General features: G+C 58.8%; 2 protein-coding genes across 4 annotated transcripts in view; one reads left to right on the top strand and one right to left on the bottom strand.

Moving 5' to 3' along the window:
- CABLES2 (Cdk5 and Abl enzyme substrate 2) overlaps positions 1 to 10,609 on the top strand; it is a 23,741-nt gene extending 13,132 nt beyond the window's left edge. The window contains exons 3-11 of the mRNA XM_011992424.1: positions 2,680 to 2,751; positions 2,865 to 2,957; positions 4,235 to 4,312; positions 4,999 to 5,107; positions 5,665 to 5,830; positions 6,263 to 6,366; positions 6,792 to 6,898; positions 7,825 to 8,029; positions 8,164 to 10,609. Coding sequence (XP_011847814.1) covers positions 2,680 to 2,751; positions 2,865 to 2,957; positions 4,235 to 4,312; positions 4,999 to 5,107; positions 5,665 to 5,830; positions 6,263 to 6,366; positions 6,792 to 6,898; positions 7,825 to 8,029; positions 8,164 to 8,304 — 1,075 coding nt within the window. The 3' untranslated portion in view covers positions 8,305 to 10,609. The remainder of the gene's footprint in view (positions 1 to 2,679; positions 2,752 to 2,864; positions 2,958 to 4,234; positions 4,313 to 4,998; positions 5,108 to 5,664; positions 5,831 to 6,262; positions 6,367 to 6,791; positions 6,899 to 7,824; positions 8,030 to 8,163) is intronic.
- Positions 10,610 to 10,722: 113 nt separating this feature from the next.
- RPS21 (ribosomal protein S21) overlaps positions 10,723 to 11,971 on the bottom strand; it is a 16,826-nt gene continuing 15,577 nt past the window's right edge. The window contains exons 3-7 of one of the 3 annotated variants that reach the window (XM_011992354.1): positions 11,881 to 11,937; positions 11,572 to 11,635; positions 11,331 to 11,402; positions 10,884 to 10,939; positions 10,723 to 10,786 (exon numbers count right to left, since the gene is read on the bottom strand). In XM_011992354.1, coding sequence (XP_011847744.1) covers positions 10,777 to 10,786; positions 10,884 to 10,939; positions 11,331 to 11,402; positions 11,572 to 11,635; positions 11,881 to 11,930 — 252 coding nt within the window. In that variant the 5' untranslated portion in view covers positions 11,931 to 11,937 and the 3' untranslated portion in view covers positions 10,723 to 10,776. Of the gene's footprint in view, positions 10,940 to 11,330; positions 11,403 to 11,571; positions 11,636 to 11,880; positions 11,944 to 11,971 lie in introns of all 3 variants that reach the window. The other 2 variants (XM_011992353.1, XM_011992355.1) reach the window with 2 other exon arrangements.

Below are 11,971 nucleotides of genomic sequence, written 5' to 3'. Positions count from 1 at the left end.
GAATCGCTTGAACCTGGGAGGCGGAGGTTGCAGTGAGCCAAGATGGCACCCACTGCACTCCAGCCTGGGCAACAGAATGAGACTCCATCTCAAAAAGTAAATAAATAAAACAAAACATGGTGGCTCACGCCTGTAATCCCAGCCCTTTGGGAGGCCGAGGCTGGCGGATCATTTGAGGTCGGGAGTTCGAGACCAGCCTGGCCAACATGGTGAAACCCCGTCTCTACTAAAAAATACAAAAAACTTAGTCGGGCGTGGTGGCGGGCACCTGTAATCCCAGCTACTCGGGAGGCTGAAGAGGAAGGATTGCTTGAACCCAGGAGGCGGAGCTTGCAGTGAGCCGAGATGGCGCCCCTGCACTCCAGCCTAGGCGACAGAGCAAGACTCCATCTCAAAAAAAAAGAAAAAAAATGACAGCATCAGTGTTGGCGTCAAGGTGACAGCCTTGGTACCAACCAGGACTACACTGGCTGTGTGACTTGAGCAAGGGCAGGCCTCTCTGTGCCACTTGTCGAGTGGGTGTGGCTGTCACTGCCCCTACTGTGCACCGTCGAGTGTTGGTGAGGTGGTGACTGTGGCACTCTCGCTGGCACAGGCAGCACCCACTGTGGGACTGTGGCTGTGCCCAACCCGGCGCCTTGGGACAAACACTGGCTCTCGGTGGGAGGCTCCTGGCGAGGGCATGGTGTGGGGACCTGGACTCCAGGCCGACTCCACGATAGAGGGGGCCTGAGCGCACCAGGCCTTGTGTGTAAGCCGGGGTCCTGCTGGGGGAAGGCCCGTGGGACCCTGAGGATGGCGCTGGCCTGGCACCTGGAGGGTTCCCAGAAGTGACCCCCAGCAGTACACCTGCCCTTGCCCAGGAGTCCAGATTGGCTCACACTTAATAAAAAGGCTACTGTTGACAGGCTGAGAACGCCCCATGCCAAGCCCAGGGGCCAAGTTGCTCCATTTAATAAACCACACAGCACCCCACAGAGGGCCCCATCACCACCGCCATCACCATTGTCATCATCACCACCATCACCGCCATCACTGCCGCCATCACCACCACCACCGCCATCACCACCACCGCCATCACTACTGTCATCATCACCACCATCACCGCCATCACCATCATCACCATCACCACCACCGCTACCACTGTCATCACCGCCATCACCACCACCACCGCCATCACCACTGTCGTCATCACCACTGTCATCACCACCGTCACTGCCATCACTGCCATCACCACTGTCATCACCATCACCACCGCCACTGTCACCACCACTGTCACCACCACCACCATCACCACTGTCATCACCACCGTCACCGCCATCACTGCCACTATCACCACCATCATCACCATCACCACTGCCACTGTCACCACCACTGTCACCACTACCACCAACCGCTCCCCTCTGGGGGCCAACAGCCCTGCAGGGCAGGCAGGCTCCTCAGATGTGCCATACCACGTCGCCCCATCATTGTCATTGCAATTGGAGTGGTTTTCCAATACTGCAACACTGCATCAACTGGCATTGGACCTTATCTCCTAAGCTATGTTTTTGGAATGCCTTGGTGCCCAGGCACACATGTTCATGGCTCCCAGTATAAGGGAGAGAACAAAGCTTTGGAGTCGCCGACAGACCCGGGTTCAAGACAGCTCTGCGCTTGGAGTTGCGTGGCCCTGAGAGTTACTGAACCACGTCATGTCTCCACATCAGGATGGCCTCACTTGGTCCTGAGGGTCGAGGGTCTGAGGAGCAGTGGGCATTGTGTCCTGAGGGGGTCTTCAGGGAAGTGTGTTGTACAGTCATTCAGCCAACAAATATCTGCCTGCACGTTTCACTTACGGGAAACACCTGGGAGACTCCTGAAGTCCAGGCAGGAGGGCAGGCACTGAGGACAGCAGTGAACGGGGACAGACCCTGTCCCATCCATGGGGCCGGCACTCTGGAAGGGGAGGCAGACGGCAGGTGGGTGGTAAGACGGGGACACCTCCTTGCTGTAGTGACCAGTGCCGTGAACAGGTCACAGAATAGCGCGATCCAGGCAGCCTCCCTCGGGGCCGCCTGTGAGCCAAACAGTTCAGAAAGAGGTGGCCACCGGAAGAGCAGGAACACAATGTTCCAGACTGAGGAGGAGCCCCCGTGACGGCGCTGAGGTGGGAGGGTGTGGCTGATGCAGGGAGCTGCGAGCCACGGGAAGGTGGCCTGAAAGCAAGGGCTGCCCAGTGCCCACCCCGCCTGCCTGCGCCATGGTGCCCCGATGCCAAGTTGTGCTTCAGGGAGGGGCAGGTAGCGCCAGCCTCAGGCAGCGCTGGGTGGGATGGGCCTGTCAGAGCTGGCGGTGCCCCAAGCAGGGTGTTGCTTGGGGCCGAGCAACCCTTGGTGGGCAGCGCAGGTTGGCGTGCTGTGCTGCGCTGTGCTGTGCCTGAGGAACCTGTCCCCAGGGCCGCTGGTCCCCAGAGAAGAGCTCAGTGCCTCTGAAACAGGAACCTCTCGAGACATGCGGTGCCCCTCCTCCCTGTGTCAGTCTGCACGGGCTCTGGAAGCCCCTTGGCCTGTGGGTGTGCAGCTGGGCTGGAGAGTGGCCCTTCCCTGCACGGCGGGCGGCACTTGGTTTCCGGCCACAAAGGCGGTGCCTGGGCTGGTGGCCCCATGCCTGTTTTGAGGCCCCATTGTCATCTTGCAGGAAGCGAGTCACGTCCCAGCGCTGCTCCCTGGAGTTTCTGGAAGATGCCGTGGGATGTGCTCCAGCACAGAGGTACACGCCCCCGACCGCCCCGAGCTCTACAACTCCGCTCGGGCTGCCACTGACCCCTGCGGGGCCAGAGGGTCCTGGGAGGAAAAGAGTGACCTGTGTCCTTTGCCTTGCAGAACCAAACACACATCTGGATCACCAAGACACAAAGGCCTGAAGAAGACCCACTTCATCAAGAACATGAGGCAGTACGACACCAGGAACAGCAGGTATGAGGCCGAGCCAGGAGCCGGGCCAGGGCTGTGGTCTCCAGAGGCCCACGGGGTCCTGCCCGTGTCAGCCAAGCAATCTTCCCTCCGCTCCCAAGACTCCCGCCCGCTCCACATCCCACACCTCTAGAGGTGGACCCTCCTCCCCACCACACTCTTTGCTCCACATCAGCCAAGCACCCACGGGTCCCTGGTGTCACCACAGCAAGGTCATCCTCTCTGGGCTCCCACATGAAGGGCCACGTGTGGACGCCGGCGTCCAGCAACAGTGCTGACATGAAGGAAAATTGGAGACACAGAAACGGGCGTGGCTGTGAGATGTGTGGGGAGGAGGGCTGGGCTTTGCTGGGGGCACGGAGGAGAGGCTGCCCAAAGCTGGCGGAGGGCCGCAGCCGTGCCCAGGTGCACCCTGAGAGACTGTGTCAGGGTGTCTAGGGGGCGTTCCTGTGGACCCGTACTCCCCTCACTGCATGTCCTGAGGTGTCCTGAGGTCCAGAGCGCTCCCTTCCTTCTGGAGTTCCCCCTGCCAAGCATCCTCCTTATGGTGACTATGGGTCTGAACAGACCCTTCCTCCCCGTCAGTCCTATACAGCTTCCAGCAGACGTGAGTGCCAGCCCTGGCTCCTGTCATCCAAGCCAGAGAGGGGGAGAAGTTCTCCCGCTGTTGTCCCCTTGGTGAGACCCTGGGCCCAGGCAGGGCAGAGCCAGTGTCTAAGGAAGGAGAAACAGTGGCTTCTGCCTGTGCTCCCTGGCCCGGAGCCTGACTGCTCGAGCGCCTTGGAAGGGAGCCTCCAGGCCAGCCTCTCTATGGACCTGGATCAGGCCCTCTCTGGTGGCGTTGAGCCCCGCACCACCGAGGACTTCTGAGGTCTGGCTTGAGGCAGCCCTTGGCCTCGCCATCCTGTCCCCTCTGGCTGCCTCTCATCTCTGAATGAGCCAAGATCCTGAGGTGAGGCCGCCAGCCCCACCCGCACTGGGTCAGGCAGGAGCCTTCAGGATGTCACTGCTGTGCCTGCCCACGTGCAGCCGCGTCCCAGGGAGGGGCACCCTGGTAGCTCCTGTAGGGAATCCACTCTGAGAGCTTGGGGGGCCAGGCTTAGTGGCTCTGGCCACCCAGCCTCCTGGGCCCAAGTCCCCTTGGGCAGCATGGGCAGTCTCCCGGCACCTGAATTTAGGCAGAAGGAATTTTCCATGGAAATGTCTGTAGCTCTGGAAGCAGCAGCACCTTGACCCCTGCCCGCCAGCCCCTGTCTCCCCTGACTCTGTCGCCTTTGCAGGATTGTGCTCATCTGTGCCAAGCGGTCCCTGTGTGCGGCCTTCTCGGTCCTGCCCTATGGGGAAGGCCTGCGGATCAGGTGAGTACTCAGCCCTTGCCTCGCATGCGGTATGCGCCTGGGCAGAAGGCAAGGCCTGGTCCCCACCAGGCCCAGGAGGCATCAGAGGGCACTGCGCCCCCAGGTGAGGCTGCGTCCCCATCAGGCTGCCCCCGGGCTCATGTGAGGCTCAGCACGTCAACCTCCACCAAAGCTCCTCAGGAACCCGGGGCCGTTTCAGGTCCTCATTCTCCAGAGGGGCCGGTTTCTGTTCACGCTGTCGATGCACAGGTGGCCGGGCCAGCCCACCTCCTGTGGACAGAGCCACATGGCCCTGTGACCATCCAGGCAGTTGTATCCGTGCGTAATTCAGGGAAGGAGGAAACAGCTGTGGGGTGGGGATTATGTGTGGCCCTGGCTTAAAAACCGTGGTGGAGAAACCTGACCAGGCGTGGGCACATGCCCCTGGAGGGCTAGTGAAGGTGGGCGCTGCCCTGGGGGCTCTACCAGCCGGTGTCTGTACTGGGGAAGCAGGGCTCAAAGACCCCACTTCCGTGAAAGCACTCCTGATGTGCACCTTCCTGGTCACACCAGGGCCGCCTTTCTTTCCCGAGGGGTTGTGCTGACATTGTTCCGGAGCGCGCCTCGGGCCAGCAGACAGGTGGGCTGGGTGGCCGGAGCCTGAGTTCAGCACAGGCCACAGCCCCTTGCCTCTCCCATGTTTGCAGTGACCTGAGGGTGGACAGCCAGAAGCAGAGGCACCCGTCCGGTGGTGTCTCTGTGTCTTCCGAGATGGTCTTTGAGCTGGAAGGTGTGGAGCTGGGAGCAGATGGGAAGGTAAGAGCCTTTTGCAGGCAGACATCCAGTGCCATCAGGGCCAGGCAGGCAGGTGGGAGCAGTCCCACACGTCAGTGCCCACGAGGCAGACGTGGAGCTGTGCTTCACTCCACATAAAACGCAAGGGTGGAGTGGATGTGGGCCCGTGCAGCCCTGAGAACACGGCCCTAGAGCCCATCAGACTCCCCGGGCAGCCTGGCCGTGCCTGAGGTCTGTTCTCTGCACTACAGCCGGATGCTCCTGGACACCTCCCCGCTGCAGGGTGGGGCTCGCCAACCCTCCGGCCTCTGTGCTGGTGGTCAGTGGTCTTCAGAGGCAGGGAGAACGTTACAGGCTGCAGAACCCAGATAAAGCACAGTGGTGTTCTGGAATGTTCTAGCTATGTGAGGAGCAGCATCCAGCTCAGGCGCAGCCTCAGCGGCTTGATCTGAGTTGTTTTTTCCAACAGGGCCCCCGGCGTGTGCCTCTGGGCTTCCTGCAGCGGGAGGCAGGCAGAGCTCACTTTGCCCTCTGGTCCCAGGAAGCAGAGCTGAGGCCAGATGTGTTTACTTTTCTAGGTCGTGTCTTATGCGAAGTTCCTGTACCCCACCAACGCCCTGGTCACACACAAGACTGACAGCCATGGCCTGCTGCCCACACCTCGGCCCAGTGTCCCCCGGACTCTGCCAGGGTCAAGACATAAACCTGCCCCCACCAAGTCAGCACCAGCCAGCACAGAACTAGGTAGCCCGCGTGCCTTAACCACAGCCCGGAGCAGGGTGGCCCGCGTGCCTTAACCACGGCCCAGGGACTGCAGCAGCACCAGCAAGCCCCTTTCAATTTGTAGCCCTTTGTGCACAATGGAGCCTGGGGAACAGGGTCAGGTGGCGGCCACTCAGGAGAGGAACAGCTCCACACCGAATCGCTGGCCCTGGGCTTGGCCTGAGCCGGGCAGTGGGGAGGAGCTGCATCCACAGATGACTCCAGGGAGGGCCCCTCCTCTCAGGACATCCTTTTCTTGCTCTAAGCCCTGGGCCCTTCGGGAGAGCGAGAACCATGGCCTGGAGCCCCTCCCCCGCTCGGCCTTGTCCCGCCATGGCACCGGCCTGCCAGACCTTGGGGCTAGATGGGTACTGCTCAAGACTCCTGGTGGGTCAGGGGCTGCCTCTCTTACAGGGAGCGATGTGGGGGACACCCTGGAGTACAACCCCAACCTCCTGGATGACCCGCAGTGGCCCTGCGGCAAGCACAAGCGCGTCCTCATCTTTGCGTCGTACATGGTGAGTGCCCGCTCCTGGGGCCTGGGCGCAGGCCGCTGCACACCTGTCCTCGCTCAGGGCGTGCGGGGCAGGCTGTGGGCAAAGCCGCCCCAGGGGCGTGACGTGCCCCCATCCCAGATTGCAGCACCACACACAGTGGTGGTGTGCAGGGCAGGCCAGGGAGCAGTGCTGGCCACTCCAGCTGGGGTCGACCTTTGCCCTTCAGCCCTCAGCACCTGGCAGCCTGGCTCTCCCCATACCAAGCATGCATGGGCTCTGGGGTTCTCTCTTGAGCCATTTTGTTCGCTGAGATTCGGGGCCTCTCAAGCCACACCTTATGCATGTTTGCAAACTCAGGATGGTGAGAAATCCATCGTGGTACCGGGCAGGTGGGACCCATGGACTGTGGAAGGGGCCAGCCCAACCCTGTCCACTGTCTGTTGCAGACCACAGTGATAGAATACGTGAAGCCCTCAGACCTCAAAAAGGACATGAACGAGACCTTCAGGGAGAAGTTCCCACATGTCAAACTGACACTGAGCAAAATCAGGAGGTGAGGACACCCTCTCAGACCATCTCATCGTCCTGGGAGGCCCTGCCAGCCTCTCCAGTTTCTGGTAGATTCTCTCTCCAGCTTGACAAGTCTAGCCGCTGCCCATCCTCAACTCCCTCCCACCTCTGACCAGGCCCCCAGCAGCAGCTCCCCCACCTCCACTGCCCGCCAAGCCAGGCCCCCCGCGGCCCCATCACACTTCATCCCCCCACACACCACCGGGCCTCTCAGCCAAACGCTCGCAGCAGCCCAGGATCTTTGTAAAACTCGAGCAGGACGAGGCCTCTCTTGTGCCCAGCCGCTCCCCGCGTGTGCTATTTTACTGAGCAGGTTCCGTGGCCCTTCCCCTGGCCCACAAAGCACCCTGTCCAGGCATGCTGGGTGCTCACCAAGACCATCCACGTGCCTCTGCTCTCACATCTTGCCACACTGAGAACTCCTGTGACCAGAGGAAAGTGAGCCGAAGGCAGCGAAACTGCTGGGCTCACTTTGGACTCCTGGCCACGGCCCTGTACTGGGGGCCTGCCTTGCCTGGCCTCTGCCCCAGTGTTCCAGAGGGTGGCTCACCCCACACCCCGGCACCTCCCTTCAAGGCTCTTCCTAAAACTGTCCCTCATCAGAGGCCACTGCCCCCCACCAAGAGCAGGGCCTGTCCTCTGTGGCTCCACCCACCAGGCACAGGTGGGACCTGCTGTGGGCACCCACCCAAGGGAGGGGGGAAGCCGAGACCCAGCCTGCCTGTCGCTGCCCTTGCACCCTGCCCTGGGCATTGTACATGGTACAGTGGAGGTTACTGCCCTGAAGGATACAGTGGTGTTTCTTGCAGCCCAAAGCCACATTGCTCGAGCCTCCTTGGTGGTGGCAGGGGGCTGACACCTCAGCCCCAGCCAGAGCCCCAGGGACATGGCTTCTGTCTTAACCCACAGCTTAAAGCGGGAGATGCGGAGCCTGTCGGAGGAGTGCAGCCTGGAGCCCGTGACGGTGGCCATGGCCTACGTGTACTTTGAGAAGCTGGTCCTACAGGGCAAGCTCAGCAAACAGAACCGCAAGCTGTGCGCCGGTGCCTGCGTGCTGCTGGCCGCCAAGATCAGCAGTGACCTGCGCAAAAGCGGCGTGAAGCAGCTCATCGATGTGAGTGCTGGGTTCGGCAGGCGCTGCAGGCAGGGTCATGACATCCAGCCAGGGCCACTGCTGAGATGGGGCTGGCTGGGCAGGAAACGTGGAAGAGGGAAGGCTCCCGTGTAACCCTTCTCTCTCCCCTGCAGAAGTTAGAAGAAAGGTTTCGATTCAACAGGCGTGACCTGATCGGGTTTGAGTTCACAGTGCTCGTGGCCTTGGAGCTGGCCCTGTATCTTCCCGAGAACCAAGTGTTACCTCATTACAGGCGCCTCACCCAGCAGTTCTAGCAGAGGCTCCACAGAAGGCTCAGGGCACCGAGGTGCACTTGCCGGCCAGGGAAGTGTCTCACTGAAGCCCCGCGCTGCCTCCTGCCAGTGCCCCCAGCACCCGCCAGAGGAGGCACCTGGCCTCCGCTGGTACGGCTCTCCTTTTTGCCTCTGCTGTTTCCTTGGAAAGTGACGTCGCTTTCATCCCCAAATGCACTGTCCCTCCAAGGGGATTTCTGAGAATTCGCCTGGATTTTTACATAACTAAATGTGGGGTTTTGTTATTGGTATTTTTTTCATGTGCCTCAGACCAGCCTGGCACCAGGATCTTTGGTTCACAGCGTGTAGCAGTGAGCCGGCTGCAGTCTGTCTCCCCACGCCTCGCCTTCTGTAAACCACCGCAGCCACCACAGCGTTGGGGTGGAGATCTGGGTTTCTAGACCTCACTGAACACACTGAAATGGCTGAGTTTAACTTATTTAGGCATTCATCTTGGAGATTTGGTTTTTCGGGTGTGGATTCCTCAGCAGCATCTCCCAACATCGACTGTGCCGCTGGCTCCCTGCCACCCAAAGCCGAGTTCCTCCAGAGCTTTCTCCGCCCACCTCACTGCATCCTAAATGGAGCTTTTGGTGTCCAGTTAAACTAGCAGGAGCAGTCTCCTGATTTATTTTGATCTCATTCTTGGACTCTTGGACCTCTGTTCTTCAAACATCGTGTCACTGTGAAATCCTGACGCCCTTGTGTCCTACAGACCGACTGGGTCAACAGACAGCTGCCCATACCATGCCATGCTCTACCCTACCCTCTGCCTCTCACCAGGAGACACTCTGGGCCTCCAGGACAATCGCTGCTTGCCAGCTCTTATTTTTCTAAGCAATATTGTGATGGAGAAAAATAACATATTTATTGGGATTTGTTTTTTTGGGTCTTTTTTTAAGGGAACAAAAAATGGTTAAATGAGGTCTGCTAAAGTTGACCTGAAAACACACTTGACCCTCAGGCAGGAGGGCACTGACCACACCCCACACAACCTCAAAGGGTCAGTGCATCAGTCTTTTTCTTCTGAGGCAGGAAACAGGTGCTGTCTTAGCCACCTCGGCCAGGGCAGCCCACCATGCTAAAAGGACTCCAAGTGGTGGTCAATGTCCCTTCTGTGCAGGGCCCCATCTCTAGCTTTTCCACATCTGTCTGAAGTTCTTGCAACGAATTTTACATGGTCCAGCAATCCAGCTAGCTGCCTCATCAAAACACTGAATAACCAAGGACTGCTGAGTTTTTCTTCACGGGTCAGCTGGTCTCAAAACTGGCCGCTGCCTCAGCCACCAAGCTTTTTCCTACCACTACTTTCAACCTCCCTGGCCCTGGAGAGACTCTGGGATGGCTTTGCCTCTAGCCCATTACAACACATTCTATGCTATTTGTGCAGACTGGTGCTTCTGCAGAAAGGGGATGCCAATTCTGGTGATCACACAACTCCACCAGCAACTCCACCTGACCCCAGCAGTGGTGCAGGATAGCTGCTAGCACCCACCTGGCCCTCCTTTTCCACAGCCACTCACTGGGGTTGAGACCCAGAGATGGCTGGTGTGTAGGAGAGACTGCAGGATGAGGACAAACCAAAGCCTTTGCCCTTATTTACTGTGGAGCATCCCCTTCCATCGAGCAGCCCTCAGGCCAAGGATGACCCCTGGAACCCAACGTGCACCCAGAGGGGACTCGACTTCCAAGCTGCTCCCCCATGCTGGGTCCCAGGCAGCTTTCCTCTGAAAAGCAACCTCTCCTGCCACCCAGATCCCATCTCAAGAGCTCGCCCATGTTATGAGCATGTAAGGGACTGAATTCCTAGTAACTGTTCCAGTTTACAACCTGCCCTCCAGGGACACCCGTCTTCATGGTTTTTTCTACACATGAAAGCAAGAAATGGCTGATAAGCACAGTAATTTAAATTTGTGTACTTATGTAGTGAAAGTTATCAACCAAACCGGTCTATGTGAAGTGTGAAGCCTTCCCTTCAGTATGTCCATTGTCATGATGCCAAGAGCTGCCACTGTGTGGTATTCGAGGATTATTGCAACAAAGCCAGTAGTTAAACCAAACTACACTCTCAGCGTGTCATCCCCTAGAACACACCCAGGTGTCGGGAGCTGAGGTGTTCAGCTGGGCTGTGACTCCACAAAACCAGGCCTGGTGTTGCTTCCACGTCGGTAGCAGTTGTGGATGTCAATGTGCATAAGCGAGTCTCTGACCTCAGAACGTTTGAGTCATTTTATCTTAAGATGTTTCTAAATGGATAATGTATCCTTTAAACCTCGGTTTTGCAATACGTTTCACAGCTTGTCTCCTTCCAACTAACTGGGTACCGTACCCCACCCTTGTCACCCATTGACAGCGAAACCTCAACCCTGGGCCTACAGACACAGAACGAACCTGCACAGGTAGGTTTTCACTATTTATTTATGACAAATATTCCACTTCCATGATTCTCTCCAGTCAAAAGTTCCTAGAACCAGGGGAAAAGGACAACGTTAGGACCACGCCTCTCTCTGGAGCAGCCCTAGTCCACTCACTCTGCCCAAATGTGAGCCCCCCAACCTTACTTTGAGACGATGCCGTCGGCCTTGGCCAATCGGAGAATGGAATCATCTGACTCACCCTTAAGAAAAAAAAAAACACACTAAGAATATTTCCACTCCGGCTGCTTGAGATGGCAGGTCAGCTGCGCCACCAGCCCATGTGTCTCCCCCGCTGAGCGAATGGAAACAGGCGCAGAAGGGGAGCCACCTCTCCCGAGGGGCAGCCTCCGGCCTGACTATGGCGTGAGATGGGGGGGACCTCCTAGTGGGAGGCAGGGTCTGCTGCCTGAGTGTTTTCTCAGAGCACCCCTCTTCCACCCCCAAGAAGCAGCAGCCAGCCCAGTCCAGCTGGCTCAAACTACTCTGCCAGCAAATCTACTCAGGCACCATCACACACTCAAATGCGCAGGGTAAAGCAGGGTAACGTCCACGATGTCCCGAAGTGATGAGCAAAGCCCAGGGAACACTCACCATCCTACGAATGGCCCCGCAGATAGCATAAGTTTTAAACTGGCCATTAAACCTGCCTGTGACCTTGTCAACCTAGAAAGAGAAGAAGGGTCAGAAACCACTCCCCCAAGTTTGGGAAACACCAATCCTCAAAGCCAGCCTCTGCCTTACGTTCACCCTAGGGGCTCCTCCACGATGGGACAGGCCTGCCTTTCCCGGCACATACATCCCAACCTTCCCGCCTCCCGGGCTCCCAGCTCACCTCGGCCACGTTCATCTGGATGGATGCGTGGTCCTTGGCACCGATGATGCGGTTGCTGGCGGAGCTGTGGAGAAAGGCAGCAGTGAGCAGAAGGGACAGGGGTAAAAATGAAAGGGGGGACGTGGAGGGTTGGGAGGGTCCTGCATGGAAAAGAGGAACGTCCGGGGAAGGATCCGGGAGGGACGTGGCGGGGTAAGGACAGGAGGGGTGTGGGGGGACAAGGGCAGGCGACGGGACGCGGTGGTTGGGTAAAAACGGAAGAGGGGCATGTGGGGGGCTCAGTGAGCCGGGCGTGGGGAGGGCGCTCACCATTTCCGCGGCACGTACAGGTCCACGAACTCGCCGGCGTCGTTCTGCATCTCGAGGCTGAGCCTGCGGAGTCACCGCGCGGCGCCGTGAG

Source organism: Mandrillus leucophaeus, unplaced genomic scaffold (assembly GCF_000951045.1).
Source record: "Mandrillus leucophaeus isolate KB7577 unplaced genomic scaffold, Mleu.le_1.0 Scaffold41, whole genome shotgun sequence".
NCBI classification, from domain to species: domain Eukaryota; kingdom Metazoa; phylum Chordata; class Mammalia; order Primates; family Cercopithecidae; genus Mandrillus; species Mandrillus leucophaeus.
The sequence above is the reverse complement of the archived record's forward strand: the minus strand, read 5'-3'. Positions and strand labels throughout refer to the sequence as shown.